This window comes from Pezoporus wallicus, unplaced genomic scaffold, assembly GCF_028554395.1.
Source record: "Pezoporus wallicus isolate ANWC-B61680 ecotype Strahan unplaced genomic scaffold, APGP_CSIRO_Pwel_v1 contig_1438, whole genome shotgun sequence".
NCBI lineage: Eukaryota > Metazoa > Chordata > Aves > Psittaciformes > Psittacidae > Pezoporus > Pezoporus wallicus.
In genome coordinates this window covers 90,651-104,563 of record NW_026638681.1, presented here as the reverse complement: position 1 = coordinate 104,563, position 13,913 = coordinate 90,651, and the positions used below count along the sequence as shown (strand labels likewise).

General features: G+C 37.8%; 1 protein-coding gene across 2 annotated transcripts in view; it reads left to right on the top strand.

Annotated features, from left to right (window-relative positions):
• Positions 1-13,913, top strand: part of USP9X (ubiquitin specific peptidase 9 X-linked) — a 99,011-nt gene that overhangs the window by 39,002 nt on the left and 46,096 nt on the right. For both annotated transcript variants that reach the window (XM_057411828.1, XM_057411827.1), the window contains exons 11-14: positions 2,254-2,358; positions 3,740-3,946; positions 4,855-4,991; positions 12,124-12,257. In XM_057411828.1, the coding sequence (XP_057267811.1) occupies positions 2,254-2,358; positions 3,740-3,946; positions 4,855-4,991; positions 12,124-12,257 (583 nt within the window). The remainder of the gene's footprint in view (positions 1-2,253; positions 2,359-3,739; positions 3,947-4,854; positions 4,992-12,123; positions 12,258-13,913) is intronic.

Genomic DNA, 13,913 nt, shown 5'->3' with positions numbered 1-13,913 from the left:
TCAAAGTGGTACATCCTTTAAAGATAGGGATGGTCTACCCAACAGCTGCAAACAAAAATTGAGGAATAAGTCTGCCATGTGCTCAGATACCCAGCTTACTCTGCTCCCTTCTTATGCTTTCAGTTAGGTAGTTGCCACACTGCACCTGCTGTAGTTTTACCCTGTATTTTTTTCATTTTTTGTGTGAAAGTTGAATTCATTAAGTCTGAAGATGGTTTCGCTGTGGCTTTGGCCAGCCTGAAAACAGCATGCCTGAAAATAGGGACACCTGGGCAAGTCCACTTAAGCCAAACTGTTGAAATTAAGGTAGACTAAAAAATAAGAATACCAAAATCTGCTAATACAGAGTGATTTTTACCAACTTTGCTACTCCCTGTGTTTAGTAGTTTTTAGAAGTTCTTATTAAATGACTGGTTCTAAGAGCAGCTGGAGCATGAAGTTCAGTAGTGAAGAGTTGATTTACTGTGTGGCTTTATATAACAGGCAGGCTATTTTAGCTCTGGCTCCGTGCAGCAATGGTGTGGTTTTGCTTTTAAGCTAGAGCTGTTATGTTGCTGCCTGGGTTTAGAGAGTGAGCATGAGCAAATTTACAGTTGACAGTGTAGAATCTCAGTGAGAATCTCAGTATACAGCTACAATAAAAATAAGTAGTTTATGGAAAATAATATAATCATACTGCTTTTCCCTTTAGAAGGCAGCATATATTTTAAGTTTTATTTGATGTGTTTTCATGTCTTAGCCAGTGTTCACAATGTAGAAGTATATTTGATTGAGGGAATAATGTTGGAAATCTCTGGACAAGCATTAAGTTGCAGCCTGTTGAAGTTGCAGGGAAAGATCCAGCTGGACAAGAAATAAAATTGCAGAGATTAGTGTTGCAGTCTTATTACTTACATTCTGGAGTATTTAACTAGAATTTCACAGCCCTTCTGTGTTTCTGCACAGCAAGATGACAGTTCACACACCAGGTTTCCTTACCTCCCTCTATCTTGTGCTGTTATATGACTTTTTATTACTCTTCTTACCCCACCCCACCAGCAGCTCTGCATGCTTCTTTCATTTGTTGTTTTGTAGATGCTCTTTCTTGCCCTGTATGCTCTGCTTTTCTTGTCTAGCCAGGAAATGGTCTGGTCAGAGGAAAAAATTATGTTATGTTTTGCAAAATCAAGTGATGCAAGTGGTTTAGTAATTCCCCCTCTCATAATCTGACACATAATATGAAAATGAATGTAACTGCTTAAATTCTTCTTGAAGGATTTATGGCACAGTATAAAGAATTTGCAGCACAGCATGTAACAGCTATTAGTCTCTTTGTTTTGTTTTTAAGTGAACTACTGATGGAAGCTTTTAGAAGGAAATACATTTCAAAACTGCTCATGCGTGTATTTTTAATACTGTATGAGGTTACATCAGAGTTTATTTTCTGTGTGTTTGTTTTGCATTTTTTATTCTACACTTACAGGGAACTTTTTTTGCAGCAGATCAGCTATTGATTCACATAGTCCAAAATTGTTGGTTTCAAGTGCAGATTTAAAGTATGGGATGCATTTTCCCGCCTGGGCATGTAGGAAGGAAGTTTTCTTCTCACTCATAGTTAAAACTGAGCTTGCTGGTATCTTCTTACTCTCTTCTTCTTTAAATGTCAAAATTGTGATATACACCAGACTCTCTTAAAACTGTGGCTAGTATATATGACTCAGGAGCTTGCCATTAGTTGTTTGATTGTTAGAATTCATAAGTTTATAAACTGTTGGACTTTAAAATGTCTGCCAATAAGTTGTTTGTAATAGAAAGCTTTAGTTTCCCATGAATCGACTTGCATGAAGGAAGTACTTCAACCTGATAAACTATGTGGAAGTACTAAAAGTTGTTTTGCAGCTTAAGGCACCCCAATGAAATTCATTGAGGAGGTAGATTTTGAGGTTTTTCATAAAAAAAAGACAAAACAAGCAAAACCACAACAGCATTAGATTAAAATACTTATCTGCAATTTAAAATAAACTTTTAGACTTTATTGTCTGTTATGAAAGCTTGATTTTGTTTAAAGAACAGAAAATTAAAGCATACAAGAGGAAGCTAAATACTGTGACTTCCCAGTGAAATGCTCAGTTTGCCATGCTGTTCCCACAGCATCAGCTTTTCTTGCTGGCCACCTCAAACAGTCTTCTTTTAAAAATGATGTAGGATGTCTTGCTGCTTAACTCAATATGGATTGCTGCAAATGTTGGTGGATTCTTTTTGTCTTCTTGACAGGCAGGAAAACATGAAGCCATTGTAAAAAATGTACATGATCTCCTTGCAAAATTAGCTTGGGATTTCTCTCCTGAACAGCTTGATCACCTGTTTGATTGTTTTAAGGTAACTGTGCATGTTTTGACTGTATTCAGGAAATGGATTGTGAAGTTGGATACAGTTTGTGACTCTACCAGCATCTACTTTCCACTTTTTTTTTGATACGGGTAGTTTCCTTGTGTTCTTAATGTGTAGCAACTGTCTGTATTATTTAATATTAGGAATGCTAGATTGTGCTATTTAATGAGTATACATTGAGAGATTTTCTTACTTCTTGTCTAAAGCAAAGACTAGTTAGTATTGCTAGCTTAATCACTAGCTTTGTTTTCTGGTTTAACAACTTTTGAGTAGTAACGCATGTCTGTGAAGGCCCCTCATGTTAAAGTGACACTTAGCAATCCTAGGGATATTTAATTTTTCAAATAAAGTAAGTAATTTATTCTATACTTTTTTTGCATTTGTGTCAAATTATTAAGTGCTGGTGATATAATGAATAATGTTTTCCTTCTGCATTAGAGTAGGTTTCAAGTTGCTACTTTTGATCTTTAAATAGAGGAGATCAAGGACTTCTGTTACCCTATTCCCAGACTTCCTCTTTATTGTGTAATAATATTTCTCCAGTTAACATGGATACGAAATGGATGCAGACAGTTATAGCTGCCAGTAGTGGTGTGATCAAACTTGTTTTATTGTTTCGCCTTTAGCAGATAAGCTGCTGTACTAGAAATTGCAAACTGCCTTTGTAGACTTGTGTTTTCTGGTTTTGGATGAATACATTATAGTCATGTTTTGGCTTACATGCAATTCATGCTTTGATTAATGGGAGTCCTCTAGTTTGGTGAAATCTAATGTTCTGTAATCCAGATACTGAACTAAAAGGTCAGAAATTCTATGTGTAAACTGTCATGAGTTGTGTCTGACCTTATGGTCATGAAGTAATGTTAATTCAGAACTTAGAAAAAGGTTAACTTTATTGCAGAGGACATTTGTTTCAGTCAGTTTCAGAGGCACAAGTGATACTAAAGTTTTACTCATTTAATGATTGTAAGTTATTTAAGAAGTTGTCTAAGTGTAAGCACAGGTGTTTTGACATAGCTTTTCCAAGAAACAGCTGAGGCCACTCTTACTTTGACTGTTGACGAACGTGTCAGGAGCATTGTTAACTTTTATGAGCACATCTGTGGTCTTTATTTAAAGATCTTTGTTTTGTTTTTTTTTTTAAGGCCCAAGTTGAAAATACTTTAGTTGTAAACACTAAAAGACCCACTCAGTTGTGTCTCCATTAAGTATTGATCTAATGTACTACTTATTTTTAATCAAATTAAGGTAAACATTCTTTACATAGTTGTATCACTTTATTGTTGCTTCATTTGTTAATGGTGCAGGTTATGTGTGGAATTTAAAAAAAATAAGACTGACTTTCATATCAAATAAAATATTTTCTCAGGCAAGTTGGACAAATGCAAGCAAGAAACAGCGTGAGAAGCTTCTTGAGTTAATTCGTCGTCTTGCAGAGGATGACAAGGATGGTGTGATGGCACACAAAGTGCTGAACCTTTTGTGGAATTTGGCTCATAGTGATGATGTACCAGTTGATATCATGGACCAGGCTCTTAGCGCCCATATTAAAATCTTAGATTACAGCTGTTCACAGGTAAGTAATCTGGTATGTTCTGTTGTGAAATCAGTCACGGTCAGTTACACCCCCCATAAAAATTTCAGCGGATTTGGTAATTTAACAGAAGTGTTCCTTATAGATTTGTATTACTTTATCAACATTCTGGTACTTTTAAAATGTTATGGGATATATTTTAAATAACACAGTTTGCACTTTTACTGGAGTGAAAGACATCAGTTTTCCTGTCTTCTTGCAATTGGTGACATACTGTAATGACCATATTGAAGGAACTGGAAAAGAACCCTACCAAAGTAAATAGGAAGGAAAAGCAGCATCTCCCTTCTGTCTGAGTGTTTTCTGAACTCAGTCTGATTCGTTTGGGTAGGGTTTTTATTTGTGTAATATTAGAAAGGACCTAGCAAAGGACAGTGAAAACTATTACATGCTCTCCTTCCCCACCCAAATTTCTGTAGAAGTCTGCCAGAATAATAATTCATTGTTGTTCAGAATAGTCCATTATCTGTCTTGGTAGCCACTGTCAGGTTTTGTTTCTTAGTTGTTAAGAAACAGTTTCTCTCTTTTTTTTTTTTTCCTTAAATATATATTTGATAGCAGTTTACTCTGAGTGCCAGTGAGTAGAATTAAATGAAAGAGGGAAAAGAGTGGATTATTTAAACACTGATGATTCTGTCTAATTACAGATTTTCTTAAATAAGTACTGAAGGCTTGAGTGCTTGAAGGCAGAGAGTTTGAAACACACTGATGGCTTCTGCCAACATGTAGTGCTGCTCAGATATGTTTCTTATGCTTGTATGTTTCAGAACTCAGTTGGTCTAGTATTTGTGTGGCTTTGTACTTTCTGTCCTGTCTTGGAACTAAAGTAAGGGAATAATGATAGTTTCTGCAATATACTTGATTCTGATTACAAATGGTTGTTCTTTAAGGATCGAGATACACAAAAGATCCAGTGGATAGATCGTTTTATAGAAGAGCTTCGCACAAATGACAAATGGGTCATTCCTGCACTGAAACAAATTAGAGAAATTTGTAGTTTATTTGGTGAAGCGCCACAAAACTTGAGGTAAGAATGAAATGCAAAAAAAATGTTGTCTGTTAAAAGTTGAATGTGTTGGAATGAGGCAAATTTTCAAATCTTTTTTACATGAGGGAGGGAAGGTTTAAGTAAAATCATAACCTGTGTTTAAAGATGTTCTTGAATTTAATGTAAATAGACTCTAAAAATTCAGACGCCCAGGATCAGTAAGAGAACTGAACAGTAAAAGTTAACTGTTTCCTCAAACATGCTTTTATTCATTTTTAGAACAGTAGCCCAATTTGTGAAAAAATCCAGGTTTGTTTTTTTCTGTTATCCGTGGACTTCCCTGCCTGTGAATGGAATTGGCTTATTGTTGGGGTTTAAGCCCAGTCAGCCACACAGCTCACTTGCTCCCCCTTCTTCACGCCGCTCCCGGAGGGATGGGGAGGAGAATCGAAAGAATGTAACTCCCACAGGTTGAGATAAGAACAGTCCAGTAACTGGGGTATAACACAAACCACTACTGCTACCACCAATAATAATAATGATAAGGGAAGAGAATACATCCGCTCACCACCCGCCGACTGATACCCAGCCCGACCGAGCAGTGATCTAGCCCTCCCGGGTAACTGCCCTCATAATATATAGTGGGCATGATGTGCTGTGGTATGGAATACCTCTTTGGTTAGTTTGGGTCAGGTGTTCTGTCTCTGCTTCCTCCTGGCTTCCCCTCCTCCCTGGCAGAGCATGAGACTCAGAAAGTCCTTGGTCAGGGTAAACATTACTAAGCAGTAACTGAAAACATTGGTGTGATCAGTGCTGTTCCCAGGCCTAAAGTCAAAGCCACAGCACTGCACCAGCTACTAAGGAGAAAAATGACTGCTACTGCTGAACCCAGGACACTTACGAAGTACAAATACATCTTATGTGCATGTATGTATGTAGGCACACACACAAACATACCCGCCCATCCCTATTCTTTGATGATAAATTTATATATATGGTCCAGTTTATATACTTGAAATCAAAGGTGACTTCTTTTTTTGTCTGGGGGAAAAATACTGATTCTCTCCTGAATGAATGAGATTAGGAATGTGTTGGGTGTGTTTTTCTGGGTTTATGGCGGTTTGTTTTGTTTGTTTTTAAAAGGAAGGAAAAAAAAAGAAAAGCTATTGTCTGTTTGGATTTGTTAAAATACATGTGCTTGTTTTCATTATTTTAAATGTCGTCTCACAACAGAAATACGAGTTTCTGCGCCCCAAAAGTTATTATATCCTCATCAAAATTTCTATAAATGCTAGAAAAATGTTGTTTGCTTATCAGTGTTGCATAACTGGGTTGTTTTATTTCTTGTAAGAAGTTAAACTAGTCAGATCAATGTTGCTAGTACAGGCTGCTTACAAGAAGGATCAAGGCAGGAAAAGATGGGCAAAGTAAGCCTTCAGTTTACTCAACACTATCTACTTAATGATAAAGAGCGTTTTTAAGGAGCAGTGATAATACTGCATTCCTGGCTTTTGGAGGTTTCTTTATTAATTTAGTTTGCCACATCTTTTTTAATGTTTCACGATATTTTAATCCTTTAAAGGTTCACATTAATTATTGTTTGAGGCTTTTCCAGTAAGGTCACAAACGTACTTGCTATTTAGTAGATAAGTCTCCCTTGTGTGTATTGGAATCCATAACCTTTTACATGCTATAAGGTCTAGGTGATTGTAGCCACCTGGTTATTCATGGTACTTGTTAAGTTGAATGCTTCTTAGAACAATGCCTTAACAAAAGGCTTTACTTTAAGTAATTATTGAAGTAGAGCTCATTCAAGGCACTTTATTATTTTTGTGCTCTGAGTTAATCTTGGGAGGAACCTAACTACTTCTGATTATGGAAATGCAGGTTCCCAGTATGGTATATGTACAGTACAAGATGGCTTGAATATATCTTTTTGTCAGATCATCTCTTCCATTGCTCACATTTCAAGGAAGTCCGTATTGCAGTGTGTGATAATACCTCTTCTTTTATGCAGAATTTTAAAACACATATTGCAGGAAATTAAGCAACGATTTAAAGGTTTTACTCAAGGGTCTTATAAAGACTTCTTTCTGTGGAGAAGTCTTTGTTAGCAAGATATTGGTGAGGGAGTTATTTTAGTCAGGTAGTCAGGTTTCCCAGTCAACTGGGAAACCTAGTAAGTGAAAACATCATTTTGAAGTAAAATGTGATGTTTTCTTACAACCTTGATGCGGCTTGGAAATTGCAACGCATCCATCTAGCACCTGTTCCTATCAGGTTACTTATCTGACTTAAATTTTAATCTGTAACATCCTTCTAGAATTTGGATTGAAAGTAGATCAAACCAGATGTTTTTTGACAAGTGCCTCAAAAATATTTCATAGAGCTTTCTGTGTGCAGCATTAATCCTATAATCTGTATGTGACTCTTTTGGGGTGATTCAGTTGATTGTCAATAGCAGTTAGAAGTTCAGAACAACTAAGGTGGCTTATTCTTGGCAGAAATAAGTATAAATTATCTTCTGCCATTGGCACCGTAGAGATCCTTTTGAGAGGAGGAAGAGGATTTAATTGTTGCTGGTTATTCATGCAGTTGAGCAAAGTGACAAAGAGGTTATACACAAGCTTTGGCAAAACTTAACTCCCTGATCACAAAGAAATGCAGCATATTTCAGGAAGTTTAACTTAACCACAATTATAACAGCATAAAAAAATAGTTCCTCTTTGGGTGCGAGGACACTTGTAGGGAATAGTCAACTTTATTACTCAACATACTGACTCTTAATGTACAGATAATGAATCATCTTAATTTTCTCTGTGTCAGCTGATGAAGGTAGAGCCTCCTTTATACTAATTTCAAGCACTTAATTTGACCTGTATCTACTCAAGCAGTGTAAGATTGGTCTTCTAAATTACTTTCCAAGAAGAATTAACTGAGCATTGAGAGGACCTTCTGTAAGTGTTTAGGGGTTTCATTAGTGTTTTAAAGCAGCAGTGATGCTAGCTTCATGTCACATTTTAGCCCAAATAGTAGAATTTGCAGGGTTTACTCACTTGCTGTTTGCATCTTTAATGTCTGCTTTCATGGTATATAACATCTGTTCATGTAGTAGAACTCATGACTTCAAAACATGAGTTACATGTGCAGTACTGTGTTGAGCAAATTGTTTGTGCAGAGGTAATTATTTTAAAATTCATGTAAATGAAGTAGTTTGGAATTTTGCTTTTGTCACTTTGCCAGTTTTTTCCTAGCAAATAAGCATGCATTCTAACTATGAAGTGTCGTCTTTAGTATTTCCAAAGTACTTTGTCATCCATCTCAAAACATATTTTTTTCTTATACAGTGGCTTTTGATATCCATTTCGTAGAAGCATGGTGAGAAGATGAGTTTTGTTGTTAACTTAAATTTTTCATGTTCCTCAGTTACTACTAAAGCAATATGTTCCAGTGGCAACATCATCATATAGCTTAACCTCAGATACTTAAGGAATAATTCTTTAGTTGAGTATGGAGTTTGCTTTAATTCTAGAAAGCATGCTAGAAAGTCTTATCAGACAGGCTTTTTTCTGTGCTTAAAGACAATCGTCTTGCCCTTGATTTCATCCAGCAAAGGATTAAAATAGCGTCTAAAATTTTGCTCAGAAATACTGTGTGTAACAACTCACAGCTGATAACTCCAGTAATTACAGTTATTCAACTTTCAGAAGTAGTTGCTAACCAAGATAAATCCATGTACAAATTTACTGTTTATATGCATTGTTGAGACAGAAGTAAAAAATGTCTAGCACAGAAGTTTTTAGTTTTCATAGAATCATAGAATAGTCAGGGTTCAAAAGGACCTTAAGATCATCTAGTTCCAACCACCCTGCCGTGGGCAGGGGACACCTTACACTAAATCATATCACCCAAGGCCTCGTCCAACCTGGTCTTGAACACTGCCAGGGATGGAGCATTCACAGCCTCCATGGGCAACCCACTCAAGTGCCTCACCACCCTAACAGGAAAGAATTTCCTCCTTATATCCAACCTAAACTTCCCCTGTTTAAGTTTTAACCCGTTACCCCTTGTCCTGTCACTACAGACCCTAATGAAGAGTCCCTCCCCAACATCCCTATAGCCCCCCTTCAGATACTGGAAGGCTGCTAGGAGGTCTCCACGCAGCCTTCTCTTCTCCAGGCTGAACAGCCCCAACTTTCTCAGCCTGTCTTCATATAGGAGGTGCTCCAGCCCCCTGATCATCCTCGTGGCCCTTCTCTGGACTTGTTCCAGCAGTTCCATGTCCTTTTTATGTTGAGGACAACAGAACTGCACACAGTACTCCAGGTGAGGTCTCATGAGAGCAGAGTAAAGGGGCAGGATCACCTCCTTCTACCTTGCTGGTCACGCTCCTTTTGATGCAGCCCAGGATACGGTTGGCTTTCTGGGCTGCAAGCGCACACTGAAGCCGGCCCATGTTCATTTTCTCATCAGCCAACACCCCCAAGTCCTTCTCCACAGGGCTGCTCTGAATCTCTTCTCTGCCCAGCCTGTAGCTGTGCCTGGGATTGCTCCGACCCAGGTGTAGGACCTTGCACTTGGCATGGTTAAACTTCATGGGGTTGGCATCAGCCCACCTCACAAGCGTGTCAAGGTCCCTCTGGATGGCATTCCTTCCCTCCAGCGTATCAACTGAACCACACAGCTTGGTGTCATCGGCAAACTTGCTGAGGGCACACTCAATCCCACTGTCCATGTCAGCGACAAAGATGTTGAACAAGACCGGTCCCAACACCGATCCCTGAGGGACACCACTCGTTACTGGTCTCCAGCCGGACATTGAGCCATTGACCACAACTCTTTGTGTGTGGCCGTCCAGCCAGTTCTTTATCCACCGAGTGGTCCAGCCATCAAATTGATGTCTCTCCAATTCAGAGACAAGGATGCCATGTGGGACAGTGTCAAACGCTTTACACAAGTCCAGGTAGATGACATCAGCTGCTCTACCCCTGTCCATCAGTTCCATAGCCCCATCATAGAAGGCCAGCAAATTGGTCAGGCAGGATTTCCCCTTAGTGAAGCCATGCTGGCTGTCACCAAGCACCTTGTTGATTTTCATGTGCCTTAGCATGCCTTCCAGGAGAATCTGCTCCAAGATTTTGCCAGGCACAGAGGTGAGACTGACTGGTCTGTAGTTCCCTGGGTCATCCATTTTCCCCTTCTTGAAAAAGGGGGTTGTATTTCCATTTTTCCCGTCATCGGGAACTTCACCTGACTGCCATGATTTTTCAAATATCATGGCCAGCGGCTGCGCAACTTCATTTGCCAGTAAAGCTTTTTTCTATGCTTTGTAAGACTGATACAAATGTGTAATATTATGTATGTATAAATACTCCAATAACTTGATTTTGCAAAATATCCTGTCTTGCTTCTGTTTGTTCCTTTAGTTGTTCTGTCATTTGTTTTTCCTGAATAGTCAGTGTTCTTATTTATTGTTATGTTCTGTAAATGCATCTCTCTAGAGATAGCCATTAAAAGAGACACATCCAGTCTTTTGCTGGTTTTGTTGCTGGCTTATGCTGAGCAAGGACGGTTGGCAGAGATGGAATAAAGTGTAATTAGAAAGTTTCTCAAAGCAAAACCAAGGATGTGCTTTCTGAAGTCCTGTATATTTTCTTCTTTCATGTTTCTGTCTGTTTTGTTTTCTTTTTTTTTTTAAGCACAGTTTGTGCTTTAAGTGCCTCTTAAGCTATTTTGGAAAGCTCTGCATGTTATGAAATTTAATCTTTTGAACACCTCTGTACTTAGCAGGCCAAATTCTGTTGGTTGCAGATTATAAAATTATTGTCAGGGTCTTGATGGCTTCTGTCTTTTAAGCTCAAATTGAAAGTGCTTTTTGGCCCAGTGAATCGGTTTATCAGTTCCTGTTACATCTGCAGTGAAATGTGGTTTGTCAGCTGCAGCAAGATCGTTAGCTGGTGCTGGAACTGGGATTTCTTGCCTTCCCTACTGTTCTCAAAATGTGTGGAGATACTGTAGAGTACTCTAGGTCCTGTAGTATGGAGACTGTGTTTCCTAAGAAGGGTGAGAATTCCTACCTGTAATCCATTCAGCTGAGTGTGGAGTCTGCCTTCTTAAGTATTGAAGGAAAGGAGAACAGTTCTGAAATCCCATCTCTATCTCTTCAGGGCAGGCTACAGTATCATATCAGTGGCAAACAATGAGGAATGCTGCTCTTCCCTCTTCTCTGCCCCCCCCCCCCTCCTTTGTTAATGGTGGAAGAACAGTGCAGATTTGCATTGTTTATGCAGCTGGGATCAGTGCTCTTATCTACACAAGTTGAAGCATTTTGAGATTGTTGTGCAGAAGTAATTAGTAGAAATTGACAGTGTTCATGGCTGTGTGGGTTTTGGACCAAAGCACTGTATTTTCTTGTGGAGTTTACTTCTGTAATCTAAATATATCTAGTATTGTTTAAGAGCAGCATTTTTGTCAGATCTTGCTTAATAGGCTAAAATTATGATTGATTATTTAGAATAATTATTTTCTTGAACTTTTGTGATTTTTCTTAGGCTGTATGCTCTGCATAACAGTCTTGGGTTTTTTTATGTTTGTAACAACATTTTTTCATATAGATAGTATTAAAAAACGCTAATGCAGAGCTGTGTGTGAAGTATTGAGAGAAATGACGTGATTATTAGCTAGTATTCTTTCACTATAGTTTTAAGACCACAGGCTTTCGATTTGAAAATTGACCTAGTTTTATTTAGTGTTTTCATATTAAATTTTGAAAACAATATCAGGTGATGTGGAAGAAACTGTGATTATGCATAGTGTAGGTATACTACAGTTTATGTTCTGTCTTTGTTATCAAGTTTGTGGGCCAGTATTTCTATTCCCGTCTTGTTGCAGCTAATTCTCCCTCCAGCATACTGAGCTTCTCGGATTGCTTTGATATTTTTCCATCCATACTGTAACTGTATAATCCTCATAAATTAACTACTTTTAATAACTGGTAAGAACTGTTGATGTGTCAGAATAAAAAAATATTGCAAGAGACTTAATATGCTTTCTGTTAGAGATCTAGGAAAATTTGGATCTTGTATCAAAGATGAGTTTCTTAAACTGATTTCTGAACTATTAGGTGCAAGACTTCTCCACATATCTTACAATATTTGTATTTTAATTTCAGTCAAACCCAGCGAAGTCCCCATGTGTTTTACCGGCATGACTTAATCAATCAACTTCAGCACAATCACGCCCTAGTTACATTGGTTGCAGAAAATCTCTCTGCCTATATGGAAAGCATGAGGCAGTATGCTAAAGGTAAGTTTTCAAATAAGAATTGCCTCAGAAATAGATTGCATGTAAGCTCCAGTTGAAAATTGAGTTAAAAGCAAATTCTGATAATGAAATAACTTTTATTTGTCAAGTTTATTTGTGTTTAGCAGCAGAATATGGGGAAGTGGCAGCTCTTGTTTATCTGTGGATTGGTAAACATCATCTTGCCTTACTGAGGCTAGGGTCACTATTTTTGTGGAAAGGCCTAATAATCATCTTGGATTTTGTCACACTTCACAAATGAGCCTACAAAAGTTCAAAATTGAAGTTTTTTAATCACCTCAATTTGAAGCCAGTGTCTGGAATTTGTCAGGGAGAAGAACTTTAAATCACAGGGATGCCGTTTTCTTTTGCCATGCAACTCTCATTTCTGTTCAGCTGCTTTCTCACTGCATTTATTATCAGCAACCCTTTTGCAGCACATCGTGTTAGTATTTATGTATTTCAGGCTAAACTCAACCTTTCACTGATGAGTTTATACTCTTACTCTGGATTAGCTTTCTAGCTGCTGAGATGAGAGTAGGGAAGTGAAGGAAAATGGTCATCCAGGAAACTTCTTACACTAGACCGCAGTGCTTTATATACTGAATTAAGTCAACAGAAGTGAGGAGATTCGCACACACACACACACACATAAATACTGCTCTGGCATTTTAACATCCTGCCAGCTTCCCAGTTAAATCTCAAAAATGACACAGTATGTTATGCAGGAATTCAGTGTAGATTGTTCAGAGGACAAGATACTTGCACATTGTAAAGCACATGTGCATGTCGTGCAATGCTTGCGTAATTTGCCTAGACACCTTTAATTTTGGAGTTCATTTGATTTTGGAGTATTTGATAACAGGTATCCAAAATACATTCTTGAAGACTTGTTTGAATAGTGGTGCTGTATGAAGATGATAGCTTCGGCCAGGAATAGGTCAATGAGAATGACATTTAAGCTAAATCTGTATGCTGCAGCTATATTTCTCTCTTCAGGAATACATGAGGGGGGTTACCTTAAGTTCCTTAATTAATCACAGCATTGCACTAATTAATGTTAAAATGAATGCTTTGGTCTGTTCTGAAGCCATACAGTCTTAGGCTTAATCTTGTTCAGAAAGGTAGAATAAAACAAGTATGATTTCTTACAACTTCTGTAATTTTGCAAAAGTGATGCAGAAATGCTCTTTCGTTTGTAACAAAGTTTGCATCTTAACTAAATGAATAGGCTAGAATCTGTGGTTCTTCTTTCTTTTGGACTTTGGCCACATATGAAATCCAGGGTTTGGCCTCAGGGTTAGGAAGGAAACATAATCAGCAACTATATTCTAATGCAGTGTTATCTTCGTCCAAAAGTAGCCTGTATGTACTATTAATGTATGAACTATTAATCATTAATTTCAGTAATTTTGATTTCTGAAGCCAAAAGGTCATTTTTTATACTATTGTGTACCTATCAAATTATTGATGACTTTAGCAGAAGAATTAGGCTGATGCCTGTCTTGCATGATTCTTTTGTGCCAAAAGACACATCCCATTCCCTGCCCCTCCCCAACTATAATGACTCAGTAAAGCAGTAATATAAACATCTTCAGCGCAGTAGGAATTACAAGTGTGTAGAGTTTAATGGAATCTAATTACAAAGCAGTTATGTTG